This window comes from Lepisma saccharinum, chromosome 14 (assembly GCF_977018435.1).
Source record: "Lepisma saccharinum chromosome 14, izLepSacc3.1, whole genome shotgun sequence".
NCBI lineage: Eukaryota > Metazoa > Arthropoda > Insecta > Zygentoma > Lepismatidae > Lepisma > Lepisma saccharinum.
The window spans coordinates 69,361,084-69,384,019 of NC_139242.1; the positions used below are offsets into that span (position 1 = coordinate 69,361,084).

The 22,936-nt window shown below is 37.4% G+C and overlaps 1 protein-coding gene across 1 annotated transcript; it reads right to left on the reverse strand.

Moving 5' to 3' along the window:
• Window positions 1-866: 866 nt before the first annotated feature.
• ATPsynD (ATP synthase, subunit D) lies at window positions 867-22,562 on the reverse strand. The gene is made up of 4 exons (XM_083135053.1): window positions 22,370-22,562; window positions 14,483-14,651; window positions 11,617-11,754; window positions 867-1,058 (listed from the first exon to the last, which is right to left on the reverse strand). Exons 1-4 carry the CDS (start codon window positions 22,489-22,491, stop codon window positions 963-965), a joined length of 525 nt encoding a protein of 174 aa, XP_082991179.1. The 5' UTR covers window positions 22,492-22,562; the 3' UTR covers window positions 867-962.
• Between the last annotated feature and the right edge of the window lie 374 nt (window positions 22,563-22,936).

Here is a 22,936-nt window from a genome sequence, read left to right on the forward strand (position 1 = left end):
AAGCCTCAGTTTGGCAACACAAATGCTCTCTCCATTCGCTTGGGGTTGAAAATTTGTCAACAGACATATGGGTGTTTCCTCATCTTGGTCAAGCTGGATACAATTTCTATGATAAGATAAAAATCCACAATATATTCTAATTTTTCATACAGTTCTTACCTACTCTGACACACCTTTTTTTTTTTGTTGTTACAATTGCATAAATTATAACTAAAAAGACAGAAAAGTAAAAGATTTAAAATGGCAAATATCTCGTGTGTCCAAATTAATATAGTTGGCAACTGATCAATCAACTTCTCATCTTGTAATAATATAATTACTGCATAGACAATTGACAAAAACACTAAATTTCTATGGATACTGTAGAAATAAAAGTCTTTATCATTCAATTGATTTCATCTTCTTCTGCTTTTCTTCTCTTAGCCAAACTCTCATTAATGTAGAAAAATTGTGTGTACAATACAACCCTGATTTTACATTTTCCTGCATTATACGTTCAATCCTGATGATTCCAACATAGCAAAACCATGTAAAATTTTCCTCAATTTTACATTTTCCCGCATTTCAAGTTTTTCCAGCTTGATTCCCTGTAAAACCGAGGTTCCACTGTATTTAAAGATTTAATGTTTCAATTGTTATTAGGCATCTTTGGTCAGGAGATAAACACATAATATAAATTCATGTACAAAGACAGGAGAAAAATCAATGACGTACATCCACCCTAAAAATTAAAAGTCAACTTTATACTGGGCCTAAAAATATATGGGGTTTTTGAAACCTTGACAAGGTTCTTACTAAAGAATCAATAAGTGTACAGACTACATATGACAGATAAGGAAGGAAGGATGGTGAAATTAGACATAAACTACATTAACAGAACATTTATTAAGATAATCCTACAATAACTCATACATTTCCAAATGCAGTGCGTAACTCTTTACTATTTACACTCAAAACAGCAATTAATGTTTATGCTCTTCTGTCTCGCCTGATTTGAAGTCTGGCTGTTCATCAGCAGTATGAGGCCAGAAGGTTGGTTTGTTGACAGTATCCAAAGCCTGTAATAATAAACGACCATTAGTAGGTAAGATGTGCCATGTATTCCATAAAGATATAAAAATAAATAAGATTAATAAACTTTTAGCATACGTTACCCATAAGTTATTTCTATTACAGCCATGCATGACCTCACTTCTAAATTTTCCAAGTTTAAGTCCTGGCTGTGAGTATCTGTTCATCAATATCATCTAATTATTCATCCTCTTCATCTTCATTAGCCTAGAGATGCAGAAGTCACGTAAAAGATGACATCACCATTAAATTCAATTCCAGAACCTTTTATGGTTCATATTAGTAGCCGTATCGCTGACTGAATACTATGTTGTCTTATGTTCACCTGCACTAACTTTTCAGGAGAGCTGATTGAAGTTTGATGCATGTGGATTTTGAATGTGCTACAAGATATTTGCAAATATTTTATTATTGTTGATAATTCTTGCCACTCGACATCAGTTACATTGCTTTGGAATGTGATGCATTGTGTGCGGAACACAATAACGTCATCAACTCATTTCTGATGAAAAGTGAGAAGTGACAAAACAGCATTCAGTCAGCAATATGTCAAGTTAATGTAAAATTATGTTGACAGTTGAAATGGAAAGACATGTTGCTCTAGCTGCTCCATGGGAAGCATGTGGTGAAATCGTGCCTGCAATGTCATGTGCCTATGGGATGTAGCTTTGAATCGCAAATGTCTTTAAGGTTCAGTGGTGCTGGTGTTACTAATGATTGGTGGAAATGAAAAAAAGATCAGAGCTATGCTGCTAAACTATTGGCTTCTCATCATTCCCTTGCTTCTGATGTTCGAAAATTCAGTAACTCCCTCAAAACGTTTGTCACTGGGTCCTTTATGTTTGTGCAGGAACTCTCTCAACGTAACTGGCTGGAAGAAAGATTTGATGACCAGGAAGACAGCATAGAAGATTCATATAATTAGAAAAGTAAAATACTGACATCCAGAGAATGCATCTATAAAACACCAACAGTACCAGTGGTCCTTATCTGATTGTCTCTGCTTTTTGTGGTATAAAGAAAAGAGTGTGTCCTGAGAGCTGCAACAAAATGAAGAGAACAAATATATTTCCGGAGTAGGATTTCTGTAATACAACTCTTACACACTGTTCGTGCAGGAACTCTAGGAATGAAAGGTGGTCCTAGATCCTTTAATTCTGCAATGCTTCTTTAGATGAACCAAATACTAACAGTTTAATTATAAAAGTTGAAACAGAACTAGGTCAATAAGTCGATTGAAAATGGCACTTTGAACTTTTTCTTTCTAAATTGAAAACAGCATAGTGTTGAAAAGATGTGTACAGATGTATGTAGTTAACACGTAAAATTTTGTTTGAATCTGACATCTTCTTGAGGTGCCACTGGGGAAATACTTGGCATCAACATTAATCAACTCTCTTTCTTTACGGTTCTCAAAGGTTGATTGATTGATTGAATTAAAATTTTTGGGTGTGTTGGGATATCAGGCCATTTTGCACCCTTTAATGAATATCTACAACCCTTACCTCAAATTTAAAAACTCTGCAATGAAGAATTATAACCATAAAAATATACCAAATTATACATCTTTTTGCCTTTCCGTAATAAAGATTATGCGACATTTTCAGAAATATTGCCCATCTTAATCCTCAATTTCCATCAAAACAAATTTCTTAACTAAAAATATTGAGTTAAAGGAGTTACTATATGCTTTCAACTTGATTTTCATTTTCAAATCTCTGCATGATTTCTACAGCTTTTTGACTGTTTCTAAATAGAAATGACCCAGAACTCACTCCAGGGAGGTTGCTGCATGTTGAGCTCCACCTATGTGCACACCAACTACTTGGAACAATTTTAATGTCTGCTATCTCAATTTCTTCCTCTGAAAAAAAAAATCTCGATTTGCTGCTCCAAACTTGTTCGGATGCTTCTATCTGCACATTTTTCAATGTTCTGGGCATGACAGGGCATTTCAGTATCTCCAACTATTCTGGCAATTCTGTTCTCGCCATGAGCTTTAGTTCTTCAGTTGTGACACCTCTCAACAGGGGAGAGTTTGTCAGATTGCATGACTGCCAATCAATTATGTCTATGTAGTCAGCTGAATGAAAGTCAAGGGGAGGCATTCTGATTTTTTGAATACTCATAACAATAATTTACTGATCTCTTGCATTCAGAATTTGTCTTAGTGCTAATTTCCTAATATCCTAAATACATTTCAAATTTCAAGAAAGTGAGCAAGCCATTTACAAAATTAAACAAAAAAGCCAGACAGACTTAATCAATCCATACAAAGTGGTCCAGCATTGATTACTTGACCATTTCTTTAAAATAAAATCAATTTTCTTGTAGTTATAACCCCTATGCAAGGGCAAAAAAGGCATTACTTCCTTTTTTTCACTTTGTTTAAAAATGGCAGTCATTTTTGTTTCATGGCTTCTGGCATTCATGGCCTTCGCAGACACTTGTTATAAATTTAATAACTCAGCTTTGAAAAATTAGAGAGAGCTGCTCATGATTCCCTTGCTTCCGATGACTTACAGAAAAAAATTCATGGAGCTAAGAAGGTTTCATGCTGAAATATAATTATTTTATTAATGTATTACACTCCTGCAACGAAGAGCCAGGAGCGATATACATGAGCAAAACTCCTCCGTGGCGTAAAGTCATACAAGTATGATTTGCCTGATCTTAGAAACTAGAGAATCCCGCATTACAGGTGAATTTCTCCCATAAGTTATAAAAATTGGTCATATTACTACCAATTTTCTACATAATTCTCATTCAAGTTTCTAGCAGTATTGTGTATTATAGCAAAAAAATGATAAGAACAAGAATTGAAGATTTTATTTAGAGTATTCAAATTAAACAAAGAAAATTGAAATCTGTTGACAAATAACCAAGATATAAGCGATATAAAAACATGAATTCCATCATTTCGAATATAATATGGCAGCCAGATACCAAAATGAAATACAAGGTTTCTAGACAACTTGGATGTGCTGTCTCCACTGATGCTAACAATGATCAAATTAGAAGTGTCAATTTTGAGATATAGGCTTCTGAAAATTGGTTCAAATTTATGAACTAAATTTTGGGGCCGAGGTTTAAGGATGGATAAATAACTCAATAAATATTTCAGCAGGCAGGACACCATTTATGCAGCTTTATGACATGCCCTTGGCCCATGAACTGGAGAAATGCTAGCCTCTCAAAGCAATTTATTCATTAGTTACACCTTGCTAAAATTTGGGGCAAATTCATTACAACATTCGTATTTGCCCCGAGATTGAAAAAATGAGCTTCACAGAAGCAGCCCTGGCATCCCCAACCAAAAACTACTTATGAATCTGAAACTTTGCACGTTTCCATGTGGGATACATATGCACAACCTGTGAAAGTTTCATCAAAATTGAAGAGGATCCAACAGGGATCCCTAGGTCACTTGACATTGAATGACCCACTAGCAACAATGGATATATTGTTTTGTAATTCAAGTATGTTATACCTTCACAGTATACAAATGAACAAAAAAAGACAGAATTGAAGAGTAAACCAAGCAAGAAGCAAAAAAGCTTAAAAAAACAAACTTTTACCCGCATGGAATGTTAATAACAGGCATCTGTGCTAAATCAACCAGTCATGCATCTGACAGAAAAACTAGGGTGGATCCCACCAAAAATTTTGACCTTAAAGGTAATTTCAAGGTCATATTCTGACCATAGGTCAAATTTCATACTCATCCAAATATGTTCATGTAATATATAAAACAAAAGGTATGGACGAGACAAAGTGTTTGGTGATATTTTTAGGTCAGAATATTAATGTCAGAAGTAGGTCATAGTCCCAGTTTGAGAATGTTATACAGGGTTATTCAAAATAATTGTCAAAATTTCAATATTTTATTGTTAGCAGGTCGTGAAACATTTGTCATTTATAACCGACCAATTCATGGGGAAACTCTCAAAGTTTTCCTTCATAATAGGCAGTGTTGTTATGCATTTGGCCGCTAGGAGGCAGGTTTTACAAGTTAGCGGATCACAGCACTGATAAGACATTTTTTGTGCTTGAGTTTCATCATAGTCCGTCACTTGTCGTTCTCCTACGACACATCGCCAGTGATGTGCACAGTTTCAGGAGAGACAGTGCCTACATAGTAGAAAACCAGAAGCACAAGTGGGCCATGCTAGAGATGCTTTCCAACGGAGTCCTAGAAAATCAGAGGGAACTCAGCTAACCATAGCGACTAACAAAGAAGCCATTTTGCCTATGCTGCCTCGAGCTTAAATACCTGAGGATCATGATCGAAAGAAGATTTTCAGAGAAGGGTGTTGGTCAATGGTAACTGACTGCCTTTGATGGGATTCAAGGTGGGGAAAGCCTTTTCAGAGTCTTCACTTGCCATCTTATAAAACCTGTCTCCTAGCAGCCAAATGAGTAACAACAGGGTACTACTTATTACAAAAGAAATATTTTAGAGTGCCTCCATCAATTGATACAGTTATAAATGTCAAATGTTTCTTGACCTGCTGAGAAAGAAATATTGAAACTCCAACAATCACTTTCAATAACCTCCATTTCTGATGAGTGGTCTTCACATCTGAACTTTTTGAAAGCAAGTTCTGGGCTGAATGAATTACAGACAGAATTTGGTGTGTATGTAAGCAACACAACTTAATGGAAAAAGCATGCTACCGTGCAGTGAGAAGAGATCAGTTCATAGATTTCAAAATTTTCATTAAATGTGGCCGATGTTTTAAGAAACAAGAGTGCAAATTATAGATATGCACTCCACAATGCAGTTTTCCAGCTTTCTGATGTTCTTGGTAACAAGAACATGTAAGGACTCGTGATAGAACTGGATGAGAAGCAGCAGCAGGAGGCTGCTCCTTAGGTGGTAAAGTTGCAAAAATATCACATATTTCTGAACTTATATCGAAAGTGTAGTGAATAATAGTTATATTGATTAAAACAAATTACTTGGTCAGCAAGTTATGTTGTTGTGCGCCTATCCACGGGATGAAAATCTTTCCGGGCTGTGGTATATTTGGCTCCTGCCACTTCCAAGAGGCCATTGGAGACCTCTCTATCCTTTCCCATGCATATCAGGCACTTTACATGTCTTTTCCCCTATCCCATTGTTTGGGCAGTGGGTGGTTGCAGGCCGATTGTCATCACCTCAACCTCACAGCATGTTAGAACTTTACACAAATGTTAAAGGGTAGGTATTCTTGTCTTATGTTATCGCTAAATGCAAGTGAATGGTTCACAACCAACAAACAGCCGGCTCCTGGAGGGGTAGGCAGCATCAAGCTAGGGTTTCCAGCTTCGAACTATGGTCAAGACATATATGTATCTTTGTGTTTGTTCTGTTCACCTGTTCACCATTCATCGTCTCGATTAGACCATGAGGTAGATAAACGATGTAAAATAAATAAATAGAATTGGATGGAAACATCTAGATAAAGAATATACAGGGTGACACAGGGATGTGTACTCATTTTTGAATGAACAGTACACAGTTAATTATACACCAAACTGTATTATTTTTTTTGTATAATGTGTGTGATCTATTGCAATTTATTTTACATTTAATTATTTATTTATTGCAGTTACCATGCAGTCGTGGTAGGTGGAACATCGCGTGTTCACGTATGATGCCTATGTGAGAAACGGCAACTCAGTGGTTGCAGCTCAGAGTTTATTCCTTACTCCACGTAAGGCGGCATGGAGCAGTTCCAACATGCAAAACAATCGTAAAATGGGTTAAGCAGTTTCAAACCACAGGCACTGTAACTCCAAAAACACCACCAGGTGCTGAACGTACGGTGAGATCACCAGAGAATGTGGAGAGAGTGAGAGCAGCATTTGTCCACAGTTCCCAACACTCGGTTCGATGCCACTCATTAACATTACGTTTGGGGCGGAAATCGGTTAGGAGAATTTGAAAACCGATCTGAAATTCCATACGTACAAGATTGACTGTGTGCAGCAATTACACACAACAGATTATGCCCAGCGGGAAGATTTTGCTGTACGGATGCAAGTTCTTATCCACGATGAACCTGATGCGCTTATCTTGATGAGTAATGAGGCACATTTTCACCTCAACGGGTTCGTCAACCAGCAATACTTCAGGTACTGGGCACCGGAAAATCCAAGACAACTTCATGAACAACATCTGCATTCACCCTGTGTGACAGTGTGGTGCACGATATCCAAGCGTAACGTTATCGGTCCATATTTTTTTGAAGAGGAGGGTGTAGAGATAACAGTGAACTCCAATCGTTACACGTACATGATCCAAACCTTTTTTCTGCTAGAACTACAGATGTTGAACTTGGATGTGGTTCCAACAAGATGGGACTACAGCCCACACTGCCAGATATTCCATGAACATCATACGGGGATCGTTTCCTGAATATTTGATTTCCAGGTTCGGAGATGTGGCTTGGCCTTCCCGATCTCCCGACTTGAGTATGTGCGACTTCTTTCTATGGGGGTATTTAAAGGGGCGAGTTTGCGTCAACAAACCCCGTTCATTAGACGAACTGAAGACAGCTATTCATAGGGAGGTGCAGCAGATCACTAAGGAAACATTGGAACGCTTCACCTCTCGACTGGAAACTGCATTATGGAAGATGGACATCACCTTCCAGATGTGATTTTTTCTTTGTAACACAAATGGCATTACTTCCCACACCTATTCAAATTCCAGGAATAAGTTTGGTGTCACATTAACTGTATACTATTAATTCAAAAATGAGTACACTTCCCTGCGTCACCCTGTATTAATTTTGACGTCTCTTGCAATAAAGGGTTCTGAAGTTTGATACTTCGTGGAGGCACATAGTGGTTCGAATCCTATTCCAACTACCCTATCTGGGCATAAAGTGGACTTAAAAATTTTAACTCCTATTTTCGAAGGAAAAAAAAAAAGAGTTTTAAATTGTGAAGTATGGTTCGATATTTTCTGAATGCTTTGCTATGGTCAATTTTGTAGTTTTTGTTTGTCTCCAGACCAACAGTTGGTGCTTATTCTTAAGATATATTTCCACCATAAAAAATATATATATATATATATATATTTCCACCATAAAAAAAAAATACTTGAGTGTGCAGGTATCGAATTAAGTTGTTTGTAGGTATCTTTCAAGTTTCGGGAATTTCTACTGTTCGTTTACAATAACATAATATTATCAAAACTTTCATATCGAAGTTCAATATTGCCATATCGTTACCTATTCTTTTTAATATGTATATACCAAATATACACCATGTGATGCCGATCTTTCTATCTTCTACCTTGAAAATGCGACACAGATTGCAAAATATAGAATTATTTCTCTTCGTGTGGTAAGTGTTTACGGTCTCCTTTATCATTTGTATTTATCCACCCTTCTGGCACCTTTTCTGATCCTATTCCTATATATCAAATTATCTCCAGGACCGTACATAGCATACGGTGCAGACCACATGGGAAACGAGCTATTATTTTCTAAGTAGACTTTAAAAAACGTCTAAACATGGAATGTTAATAGCAAGCCCCAATGCTAAATCAATCGGCCTTGGGTCTGACAAATATTTGAATGGACTCTGACCTACATGACCCACTTCTGAGATCGACATTCTGACCAAGTAGTACCAAACTGTTTGTTTTGTCCATACCTTTGTTTCGATAAATTACATTACTATATGTGGATGACTTTGAGATTTGATCTTTTGTGTCACCATATGACCTTGAAAGTCTTTTTTTTTTTTTAGTGGCATCCACCCTAGTCTTTCTGTCAGACATATGACTCATTGATTTAGCATGGATGCCTGTTATTAACATCCCATGTGGGTCAGGCACGTATCCAAGAGAAGGAATGGGCTCGAGCCCCCCGAAAGCTTTCGGTTTACACCAGATAAAATTACGTCTTTGGTTTCTTGTGGTGTGAAATAAAATAATGTGACGATAATTTAAGAAGATAAATAATTATCGAGGCAACACTGAGAATGTTCTGTAACCCTGTTATTGACAATAGCACGTATCCAAGGTGGGATACAGGGGGCTCGATCCCCCCCCCCCCAGGAAATTTCTCAGTTTACACTAGATACAATTAGGGTTTTGGCTTCTTGAATAATGTCACAATAATTTAAGAAGGGAAATAGTTATCGAGGCATTATCATTGTAATTTTTTAATCTTTGGAAAGTGCGAGGGGGAACGTTCTTAAATAAGAGAAGGAGTCAAACTACTGGCAATATTAACAAATCGTTTTAACCGCCGAACGTTCTAGGATATAATGAGAATATAAATATGCGTATTCAATTTCCTGGTTGATCTGTACAACATAATCGGTACATGAGACTTCAGAGGTAAGTGCGACAGTTCATACAGTTGATTAGTGATCAGTCAGTGTCCATAGGTAGCTTCATCATAAGATCTAGTGATTCGAAAATGAAAATATACCGTAAAGTAACAAAATCTGCTACTTTTTCCACTTCGGGTCCAAAGCTGAAGACATTGATGACAGCGGAACTTCCGGAGCCTCACTGTAGTGGTAGTTTGGGTCGAGAGCCGAAGAGATCGAAAGTATGTGAATATCTCAGCAGTACTGGGTATTGGAATGGTTTATTAAAAAACAAAAGCTGCAGAGATCAACTGAAAATCAAAGTTTTGAGTGATGATTTAGTTGTACCCAGACTAAATTTTGTGCATGCAGTCAGAGAATTTCATAGCATAAAAAATACTTTTGTTTAAGCTTACTGGGTTCGACACACACTCAAAACACTTAACTACCATAAACTGACAACCGAAAATTTTATGAATGTCGAGAAGTGAAAGCAAGATGTTGCACATGTAGAAATTTTAGCTGAAATTACAGGCTCCACCAACAGAGCTCCGCAATACCGTGCCATTGCTCTACCAACTGAGCCATTTAGCCACACTTGAGTTCGACTGATTTTTCGCTAAAATGTCTACATGGTGCATGTCCTGTGTATGTCAAATCGTAAGATGTTGCCTGTTTAATTATCAAGCACAGAAAATAAAGGAGAAAGAAGAAAACTGAGGGTCCTTCCCACCGGTTGAGGAGATATTTTTCTTCTGTGGGCAACGCGAGCTGCCGCTTCGAGGCGATGATGACAGTGGTCTACTAAGGGGATTTCACACCGTATAGCCTGAGAATTTCACAAGTCGAAAGTAGGTTTGTTGGGCCTTTCGTGTCGCTACGGTGTGATACGTTATTGTCGATTGGCTCATTTCAAAAGACATGTATCACGTGTCCCTTCGGTCTGAAATTTTCCTAAGTATTAAAGATCCAAGTCACAATGATGGGAAATTATAGGTTTGTTAAGGTTTAGGTGAATGCAGGTGACAGCACCCTAAAGGCTCATATTCAAATCTGCAGGAAGAACACATGTTATATCAGTCTCCAATACAAAATGAAAAAAAACCTTCTGGTGAGTTGATTTTAAAAAAAGGTGTCGGAGATAAAGAGTGGCGTTCCCAGGATTTTCGGAGGGAGGGGCGTTATGCATACTATTTTTGGTGGTCAGTCCTCATTGGACCATCTTTTCCTGTATTTGACTCCACCAACCCTCCCTTGGGCATGTTACTGGAGATAAATGATTAAGCATTTGATCATATTTGGAGACAAAACATTAGATGTGTTGGGAACGGAAGGGTTTTCACTGTGCATTAATTGTTTTGCGGTCCAGCTGTATTCGAGAATACTTTCTTTGTTTCGTGCAGATATATGACAAGACTGTGACAGACAATTTTGAACACTTGTGATTGCTTAGGCCTGAATATGAACAATTTGGTGGGTTTCGGCTTTTATAAGAGCTGCAAACATGGGAGGACAAGACACATTAGTGGTGTTCAGGCTTGAATCAGAGAGAAATATGCAAGAGCTGTCTTCGTCCACTTTGCAGCCCACAGTTTGAATCTCATGTTGTCGAGTTGATTGTCTATCCCGTGCATGTGTAACAGCTTTGTAAAAACACTCAAAGACACCATAGATGTTTTGATGCCTGATGAGAAGAAATGGACAAACACACATACTGAGATGGTTCCGGCTCACAATGTTAATGCATGGAAACAGAGGAGTCGAGTGGTAAAAAAGTTCAGATTTCACGCTCTCATTAAAATGACAGCCTTAAACAGTGGTGACAATTTAGAGGATACTTGCTCCCCATTTTTTTGCCTCCACACTATGGCCTCTTAATGCTAAGCCTTGTCTACCAAGAGAAAGTAAACTTTCCTTGCAACCCCTCCCCCCATTTGGAACCCAAATGCCACCACTGAACTTAAACACACACTTGCGAGGTTCTATCTATACCCCTTAGAAAGATGGGTGTTCAGTCCCCTGAAAGAAATTCCTCGATACACAGGATAAAAGTCACAATTCTGGTTTTTGGCTGGTCTACTAGAAGTATCATGTATAGTTTTCAAGAAATGGCATGTTAATTTGTGCCATGTGTTGCTGGGAAGACTTTTTTCCATCTGTCCACTAAAGGTTACAGCAAAACAAGTTGGAGCGCAAAAAATAAATGTTTCTCCAAACAAAGGCACTCACTAGTTCTGGTATCTGGTCCTGGACATCCTCCAAGGTCATCTGTTCGTAAGGCAGCATATCCTTCAACTTCTGGGCTTCGGCCTGGTAATGAGCAATCCGCTCATTGGATTCCTTAATAAAATCCTGTACTTCTTGCATCTGTGGAAAGAATAAATAACAATGTCTTTAACAAACATTCTTCCTGCATGAGATGTGGATCCTCTTACAAGGGGGTATCGTAAAGTTTTGACAATCACCATGAACTTAATTGTGCAAAAACCAAGTGATTGTTTTTTTTGTTTTTTTTTTTCAGAAATCGCATGAGTTAAGAGGAAAGTATGAGATGGATAAAATTGAAGCCCGAAGTGTGATAAAGTTCCTGCATTTGAAGGGGAATAATGTCCGGCAGATCCATGATGAAATGAAAGCTGTCTATGGTGATGATTGCCCATCATATGAGACTATTGTGAGGTGGAAAAGGAATTTCCAAACTGGACACATGTCACTGACAGACGAGCCAAGAAGTGGGAGACCGTCATGTACAGACGATGCTGTCAATGTGAAGAAAGTGGAGTGTCTTATCCTGGAAGATTGAGCAACCATCCAAACAATAATGAACGAAACTGGGCTTAGTTATGGTAGTGTGTTAAAAATAATTCACGAAGAATTGCACATGACAAAGGTGTCTGGATGCTGGGTTCCACGCTTGCTGACTCCTTTTCAAAAACACACACGGTCTGAACTTTCGAGGCGGATGTTGACCCTTTTGGAGCAGGATGAAGATGATTTCTTTGGTCGTCTGGTAACCATGGACGAATGTTGGGTCTACCAGTACGATCCAGAAACCAAAACCATGAGCAAGGAGTGGAAGCACTCACATTCCCCCCACCCAAGAAAGCAAAGGTGCAGAAGTCTGCAATTAGGTTATGCTCTCACATTTTCTGGGATTGTCGCCACGGTGTCGTATTCACAGACTACCTTGCGAAGGGTCAGATTATGACTGGCGACTACTACGGCACACTTCTGGACAAGTTGCGAGGTGCTCTGAAAGAAAAATGGCGTGGCATGCTCACGAAAAGCGTTCATCTACTGGCCGCTCACTCTTCGCAAGTTACGATCGAGAAGGCAAGGCAATGTGGCTATGAAATCTTGCCGCATCCACCCTATTCTCCCGATCTCACAACAAGTGACTTTTTCTTATTCCCTGAAATGAAAAAACCACCACGGGGTCGGCGATTTGACATCATTATGGAGGTCGAGCAATGGTTTTCATCGCAAAACAGGGAGTTCTACAACGAGGGCCTTCGGAAGGTCAAGAAACGATGGGAGAAATGTAGAGAAGTCCTAAGTCCCACAATATAAAACACCAATTCTAGCTCGTTTAGAACAGGGTGATTGTCAAAACTTTACGATACCTCCTCGTATGATGGACTGGATTTTTGCCTATTTCCATTTTTTCTTCCTTTGCAGTACAACATAGGATTTAATGAAAAATGTAGGCTGACCAGGACTCAAACCCAAGTCTCTGGCATATTGTGCAGCTTTATCAATTGACAATTCCATGCAGGTAAAACAGCATGAGTGAAAAATTAGGCAAAACAAGGGCTGCCTTGGTAGCTTAATTGGAAGAACAGTGGCAGGTATGACAGACATATGGATTCGATTCTTGATCGAGCCTACAATTTTCACTGAAATTTCAAACACTGGTAAAAGAAGGTAAAGCTATTCCCATGTGTAGTGCTTTATTGATATCTGGTTCATTTTACTTCTCTTTTCAGCCACTTGTGACTAATCATGAGGATGAGTGATGATATGGTTATACTATTAAGCCTTGTTTTCATGTTAAGTAAAACATTAAAGATGCTGACCAAGGCAGTATTTATTATACATCAAAACAATAGGCATGTGATGATATGATAAGGCACATTCACAAGAAACACACATGCCTGAGCCAGGATTCAAACCTGGAACCCCTAGCATTGTATGCTGTGCTAACCACGTAACTGTAGATCTAGATACAGTAGCCTACTACCATAATATTGGTGGTCACATCTAATATTTTCGGATCTGTTCCGCTCTGCCCCAAAAAATATCCTGGGTATGGGCCTGAATCTCACAAAAACGGATTTGGACAATGTGTTAATGACATATTCTTATGGAAATTATACTATGGAAAATCTGTACCAATGCATGTGTGGAAAATCCCAAAGCAGCACAGTTTTTTTATCTCATGCACTTTAAATTTCCTCCATTTAGTGGAAAATCATTGCAGTTGGCAACACTACAGGAAGCTTTGCACTGCTAATTTCCACATGCCGCAACATGTCAAACAGTGCATGGGACATGCATTTCACTGAAAGAAGTCACAGACATGCCAGTTATCTCTGATCACCAGGTATCTGGTCTTGGTTCAGAATAAATATTTTAGCAATCTAGTATTTTTTTAAACATCGCTTTTCTGCCCCCCTAAGTGATGATGAGATGAAAGTGATAAAAAACAATAACTGCAAACTTTGGTACAGAGTCTGAAATTCCACCACTTTAACGTGACCTCCAGGACAATAACTGTCAATCAGCCTGCTATGCTGCTGGATGCTCAACCATAATACAATCAAGGCTGGGATATTTGAAAGGAGCCAGCAAATAGGGTGTCCTACAGAAGTCTAATGTATTGTTTTAACTATTACTTGGCACTAAACATGCATTGGAAACAAGAATACCTATACAACCTAGAAAATAAATTTTAAAAATCTTAATTTTGGAACCAGGTCAGGATACTAATGCACAACTTGATGACAAAAGTTACCAAATGATGAACTAATCTAAAACTACACGTAAGATTTTTTTTACAAAAAGGAACAAAGTCACGCAAAATAAATTTACTTACAGCTTGCTTTTCCTGTGAATCAATGGTTGATGAATATTGATCAGCAGGATATGGAACCTTTAGGGCATCATATTGCTTCTGGAAGGAGTCCACAAGCCCAGGAACAGCCACACGAGCTTGGTAGTACTTCCAATCAATTTTTGGAGGTTCTGCTGGGTTGGCAATCACCCTGCGGATAATCGAGATTTAATAATAAATCTAACTAACTAACTAACTCTCTAGCCTTCTTAAACCCGAAGGTTCATGGCTGCAGGAACACAGGCCTTCCATCTTTCCCTATCTTGAGCAAGATCTATATACTCTTTTCCATCCCTACCGATATCCCTTAGGTCCATCTCAACGTTGTCCCTTCATCTTCGTCTTGGTCTTCCTACAGGTCTCTTACCATCAGGTTTCCCAACAAGAATCCTGTAAACTCCTCTTTCCTCTCCCATTCGTGCCACATGGCCTGCCCACCTAAGTCTTCTTGATTTAATTATTCTAATAATATCTGAACATGAATACAAATTATGTACTTCTAAATTATGTAACCTTCTCCACTCACATGTCTCCTCATCCCTTTTAGGTCCAAAGATTATCCTAAGGATCTTATTTTCAAATACTCTCAATTTATGTTCCTCTTTCAATGTAAGGGACCAAGTTTCACATCCATATAATACTACAGGCAAAATTACTGTTTTGTATATTTTAACTTTTAGTTTCTTAGATATTAAACGAGAAGACAAAAGTTTATGAAGAGAGAAGTAACATGCATTTCCTGAATTAAGCCTACTTTTTATTTCCTCTTTAATATAATTTTCATTTGTTAATATTACTCCTAAGTATTTGAATTTGGAAACTGGTTCAAACGAGTTGTTATCAATAATTAGATTTTGATTATTACCTAACACTTGGTTTCGGCCTGTAAGCATATATTTAGTTTTCTCTTTGTTAGCTTCCAAACCTATCTCTTTAGCAGTTTTGAAAAATATTTTAGCATTATTCTTAATTGTATTCACATCATCCCCCAGTAAGTCTACATCATCTGCATATGCTAACAACTGAGTCACACCATTTAATGTTAGTCCTTCTTAAGTTTCTTTTACCTTCCTAACAGCATATTCTAAGGCAAAATTAAAGAGCAATGGAGATAATGCATCTCCTTGTTTTAACCCATCATGAATTGCAAATTTGTCAGACATATTAATACCCACACGAATTTTACTTTCTGTTTCACTGGTGCATATTTTTATCATACTAACAAGCTTCTTAGGTATTCCAAACTCTACTAATATATTATATAATTTATCTCTTTTGACCGAATCATATGCTATTTTGAAATCAATGAATAGCTGATGGACATTAATAAATCAAGCTTTGAAAATAAAGTTAACTTATTATTGATTTACTATTTTATGACACGTGTTTAAGCATATGGAATGAAAACAGTTTTTAAAGTGTAAAAGGCAGTCTTAACCTTCTTTACTGCTCCTCGAGAAAGTGAAATATTTTGCATGGTTCATGAAGATTATGTTGTCTATGAACATTTTCAGTTGTTTTTAGCTCACAGAAATATGATATTGTGAAATAAACTATGTCTGTTACCATAGCTTGTTACCTTGCCATGAAGTAGAACAGCTCTAAGATTTCATGCTAGTGAATATAGCACCCAAGACAACATTCCACAAGAACAGCTATAATTTTACATCGTCAGGTTAGGAGCGTTAGGTTGGCAGAAGATAGCAATTTCCAACATGTTCTTTCACTGTTTTAATGTGCATACCAATGGTTTTAACTAATAAAAAGCAGCAGTGTGCTGGAACCAATGTTGTATTGCGTAAAATATTGAAATCTTGTCTATTAAAAAAAAATTCAAGATAATTCTCAAGGTGGTACAGTGGATGCAAAATAGTGTATGAAGAACTGAAAAATAATTTACTATTTGGAAACATAACAGTATACACACAACAGGGTGGCTATCATTATCTTAGGGTCCCTACAGGCAACTCTCATATATAGTTTGCTACAACTTATAGGTCAAAATATTACTTATTTCTAATATTTTTGCATTTTAAGTATCTCAGTTTTATTCATTTTGTGGAAATTTTGAAGAAATTTTACCTTCTCAGTGAAGGTCTGGTTTTGAAACTGTCACAAGTAACTCCTAATCCTAATCTCAAGCACATACTGTCTATTTTGTGGCAAAAACACTGTAGATAACAGCATGATGAAAGTGAAAGCTCACATATTAATCCACACAGTTCAAAATTAACAACCACAAAAGAAAACTATTTGTTTAAATTAACCCAATTTTAACCTTTTGAGTCCCGAGGCCATTTTCACAAGTAAGCCTATCGGTCCCGAGCCGATTTTGAGCAAAATGCAGAGTTTCAATTAAAGAGTGTAGATCGCAGACTAATTGCCCTAGAGAGATGAGTGATATACCGTTGTACGCGGAATGAACCAGAGATTCAGACTATATGAAATTTATGCACATTCGGCGTATATATGGAGGGGGGAAAGGGGGGAAATCCCATGAAAAAACTTTTTCTTCTAAAAAATGGGGTTTCGCCCCCCCCCCTGCCCCCCCGAAAAAAGGATATGAAAAGTTCAAAATGGACATAGAAATTATCGCTGGCATGTAAGAAACAGAAAAATATTTGCATCATTGTCGTATGACCAATGTAACTTGAGTTGTATCCCCAAAAGGAATGGTCAGGATGCCACTGATTCAAGCTTCAAAATGCAGCGGTACCTTGAAATGACTATAGCTCAGAAACTAAATGCCCTAGAGATATGAAAGATATACCGTTGTACGCAGAATGAATCACAGATTCAGACGATTTATAATTTATGCACATTCGGCGTACATACGGAGGAGGAAAGGGGGGAAATCCCCTCAAAAATACTTTTCTTAAAAAAAATGGTATTTCCCCCGTTAAAATGCACAAAATGCAAAATTTATGCAAATTTGGCGTATATATGGAGGGGTAGGGGAGAAAACGCCCAAACATTATTTAAAAAATTGTCACTTCACCCAAAAAATGTCCTCGCACTTGGGCACAAAACGACACCTACGCACAACATTCACGGACGAAAAGCTAGAACGCAGTGAAAAATGAGCACCGATTCTGCAGCTGTTTGAAATTCTATTTTTAGACGATGCAGGGTAACCCCTGTCGCAACTTGTGCAACACTTGTGCTAAAAAAAACAAAGGTTTCCTTCAGCGCGCTTCACAATTCCATTCTCACAAAGCAGATTCAACAACCAGTCTTCCCCCTCCCCCACCGCCTGCTTGCACCCTCACGGAAAACTTTCATTTTGACATTGGATACTGATAAACAAGCTTCCTTCGAATGCAGTTAACGGGCGGGAGTGAAAAACCTTGCTTTAGAACAACAAAGCCGGTCTTACTTTGTTGGCAAAAATTTGACCTTGAAAAGAGACACAAAAGAGAAGTCCCTTTTCCCGCCTTTTCCCCAAAATTTTCATGAAGACAAAAAAAATGCAAAAAAACATTTCTGTTAAATACATGTGTTAGGAACAATATAAAAAAAATCGAAATTCTAGCCAAAAATAGAAAAGTTATAACGTAAAACTATGACCTTGACACAGGGTATCTCGATCAAGATATTTGGGACCGTGAGGCTTACATTTGGGTATCTCGATTGAGATACTTGGGACCCAAAAGGTTATATATAAAAAAATAATAATAATAAAAAAAAAAAAAGATTAGATGATCACGGGGATTTCTTGGGTTCCAAAGGTTGAAACACTGCATAATGAATGAAAATCTACAAAACACAAGCACGACGCTATTATGTGGGAAGGTGTACGCACCATATTGTGTCTCAGGCAAGTGAAAAGACTACAAGAAAGAAGTACTGTAATGTGAAAAATTGCAATTACTTTGATGAAAAAAATGTCAATACACCTTAAGAGTATTCCGCAAAGCAGATAGGTAAGTACGAATGTCAAAAATTGATGAAACTAAGAAGTTATAGGTGTCCGAAGGATAGTAAATTTTTACCAAAGATATTTGTACACACTCACTTCGGTGAATACAAAGTTTCTCTGTTAAAAAAAAAAAAAATTGGTAAAAGTTCGTTATATCGGAGACACATTAAAATCTGATATTTTGTGTTTCGCATGGTTCATACTTACCAACTGTGTATTTCGGAACATAGTTCAAGTTGCCATTATGCTTTTTACATGAAAACAAAGACAAATTTTCACATACAGAGTGATTTTTTCCTTTCTTTGCTTTTGTAACACATGTTATGGTGGGCACATTTTGTCTCACCTTGTGGGTATGCAGTGTTTCCAACCTTCTTCACTGAAAAATACCTAGTATCATGTTAGTCACGTGTGAAAATTTTACATTATGCACGGGTAGCTGACTGATAGCCCCATGAACCATTATGCATGGTAGCTGACGGATAGCCGCACGAACCATTTTCGATAAGGTTAGGTTAGATTTGGTTCGGTTAGGCAAGCATAGTGAAAAAAAGGGGGGGTTGGAAACACTGACAGGAGCTTACGTCATCAAACGTACGCAGCATGCAGTTCACATAGCGAAAGCAATGGCAATTGTGCATTGGTGAGTTATTACATGATTTCCCGGTCAAATATATTCCATGATGAAAGAAAATACCTCGACGAATGTTGGAAAGCTTGCAGAAACTCATTTCCATAAGTAGTTTCTTGTGTAAAAATGAAGAAAAATGTATCTCCGATATACCGAACTTTTACCAATACACAAATACTACAGCACACAAAATCTAAGTTGGGCATTTATATATTGACCATTACCAGTGCTCGAAAAATTTAACCACAAACTACTAATTGTGCAGACTACAGTATGTTTCAAAAGTCGGACAATTCAAACTTTGAAAATCTATATCAGAAATCGTTAAGAGATATTTTCACGGGGTTTTCTGCACTAAACTAATCCTGTAGGCTATTACTGGGTTCATAAATTTATATTAGCATTTATCTACATAAAAGCAATTACATTATTTTAAAAAACATTGTTAGTTTGCTGAAAACATCCGAGAACTGATTTTCAACAATAAATAGCTACCAACTCTTGAAAAATTTAAGGGGATCATTTGTTGGTGTTTGACTGGTTGTAAACAGTTGGTTTGTGAGGTTCAGCAGAAGCAGGGCATTTTTATTGGAAAACCTCTTGTACATGAGTAAGAATGAGTAGTAAAATACTCTTCAACAATGTACACGTACTGCACCAACGAATATGCCATGCTGAATCAATTAATAACACAGGCACAGTAGCGGCGAAAGTGAGTGAAGGGAATTCAATGTAAACAGGGGCAGCCTAGGATTCTCCCAAATGTCCAAATTCGGTACAAAAACTTGATTTACGATTTTTCACGTAAATGTATAGACACATGGTACATGCGACTGTTGGCAATATTTCAACCTGCTAGTGTTGCCATATACGGAGATATGTCCAAAAAATGGCACTGTTCACTCAACCCATAAAATGGCCAGTTCAAATTCAGCAAATGTTGCACATGACCAATATTGGTCGCAAATGACAGACTGACATGGCATCAGTCATCAAATGTCTAATTATGACCCTTCGATAATTTCTTACATATTTTTCTTACTCAGAAGTTCATTTCTGGAAAAAATTGAATGCTGCTTTCAGTCAGTTATCAATTTATATAATTTTCTGTACGGAGTGAACTGATAATTTTAAGCATTGAAAAATATCTCAATGGATGAGGCTTTATAATGCAGAAAACCCGGTGTAAATATCTCCTACGGTTTTCATGGTATACATTTCCAAAGTTTGGGTTGTGTGACTTTTGAAACACACTGTATAAGATGCTGAGCATCACGGTATTCTAAACATCGCAAAATTATTTGAGAAAGCAGGAAATGGGGTGTTGTGGGACAAAGGGTAAGAAATTGTTACTGACACTATGGAATGTTCAGAACTTTAATAATAAAAAAATAATTTGCTAACTGCAATTTGAACTTAGAATTATAAAAAATTCGTACATATTACAGCAAAAGATCACAGTCGCCAGGTTGAAATTTTTAGTCGCCATGGCGACTGGGATTTTTCGAGCCCTGACCATTACATTATTAATGGCGACTCACAGTAACAATCATCAATGATTTGATTTATTTAGCGTTGCTCGAGACAGTTTTCACAACACCCATGCCTAGGATTTGAACTTGGGACCCCTGGCACCATAATGTGTACTAACCAGGTCGGCTACTACCATCCCTACATTAGTAGTTTTTTTTATAAAACAACCTTGTGTGGGTGTGTGTTTACATAATACACATTAATTGTTTTCAATCGTCCGAACACCTCTCACTCGTTTATTTAGTCACTTTTTACATTCATACTTATCTATTTGTGCATTGCGAAACATTCCTGAAGGTGAAATATTGCTTTTCTGATGTATTGTGATGATTGATTGATTTGTTGTTTTAAGTCCACTTTATGCACAGTAAGGCTAATCGGGATTGGACCTACAGTTTAAAGTGGGATCCGAACCACTAGTGCCTCCACCGGGTATCGAACCCGGGACCCCTTGATTACAAGGCGAAGACGCTACCATTGTGCCATCGGGAGGCTCCATGTATTGTGATGAAAAAAATGTCAATAATAGCTCCAAGAACCATTTATAAATAGCCCCACAAACCATACACGGACAGCCCCACGAACCATTCACGGCAAGGTTAGCTTAGGCAAACAAAGTAATATCGTGAAAAACACATGGAATCTGCTCCAGCAGATTCTACGATGACAGAAAATGGTAACACATTACTATACTGGAGACAGATTTCTTCAAATTTACAGGAGAAAATACTTACGCAAATCATTTTCTGTAGCGTTGTTGATGTTCGGGAATGTAGTTTTGATCGATTTTAATGCGATTGCATATGGTTTTCTACGAAAATCTATTTCCGACGTGCTATTGCTGCTGCTACAACATGATGTGTCGAGGATGCGTCGTGAAGTTGTTGCTGGGTGTGAAAGATGCCGTGGAATTTTTAATTCCGATGTTGTCCGTATATGCTAAATTGAACGAAAGGAGTGCTAATGGAACCTAACCTAACAGGCCTAACCTAACCTAGTAGGCATACCTCGTCCCCGTGATGGTTCGTGGGGCTATCGTATGTAAGAAATAGACATTATTTTCGTTAGAAATCCATTATTTCACCTAAAAAAATGCTCTGGAACGCAGAATAGTACGTTATCAATGTACAAAATTGCGAAATAAATCATTGATAGGTGTCTCTGGTATAGTAAAGTAGTACCCAAAAAATATCTCCACAAAGTATGTAAATGCTAGAAAAACTCATTCCAGTAAGTACTTTCTTGCGTAAAAATAAAGAAATCCGTTCGGCCGATAGGCAACTTTCACCCCTAAGTGATTTATTGCTTTGTGTAATTGTGTAATAAGATATTCATTATGATAAGTACCTAAACTAAACTAATCTAACATAATTAAATAGTGTTCCCATTATGTCTCTGTCTCTTTTGATTCAGGTAGTCCGTATAATACTACTGTTAAAACACTTAGGCAGAAATACATTGAATAGAAAATTTGTCATAAAACACATCCATATAACATATGAAACTTCGACCCTAATTATAGTTTGCTCTAAAACACTGAAACAAGCCAATATCTATCGTAGATTCCGGTAAACCACTATTTTACATTCTTACTGCAGTTATTGCACTGACTGGACTTTTTTAATGTAGCAAGATTTTTGTAGATCTTGTAGTTCAACTATTTTTTTTTTAAAAAAAAAAGAACATACAGATATATAACTAACTGCCTGTTCTACAATTAACACGGTTTCTATTACATAACTACATATTGACTTATTAGAGCAGCCTATTAAAGAGACTTCATTACCTCCTAACATACGACTCGTTTTTCGATTTAAAGGCAGCAAAGAACTGTTTTTGATTTGGTGATACTCTTTCACCAAATGCAACCCAATCTATTACTGTTCCACTAATTCTTTTTGCTGCCATGGTCTCCAATTTCAGTAGAGAAACAAATTCTCACGAAAGAGGGCTCCCTGAACACTGTGAACAGAGGAAACGCTAATATCTACAGAACTCTACGATTTGACGAATTATAATAATATAATGAAAACCCCACATCTTCATTAGCAACTATAAGTAACAAACTAATAAAAATTCATTATAAAAACTACTGCAACAGGGTCAACTGAAAGAATGGACTAGAATTGGTAGCCAGTAGCAAGAATGACAAGAATCTCAATTAGACACTGCCCACATTGGAAGACTAGTATTGTTATATTTTGTACATCGTGTTTGTTGTATCCCATATCCCATGGTATATTTACCTGGTTTTCTGTGAATCATTGCAGTCACGCTGAACTCCGATTTTGTTTTGTATAAAAGTTGAACTGAGATTCAGTCCCTGCGATCAAAGTTGATCCGTGATTTTTCT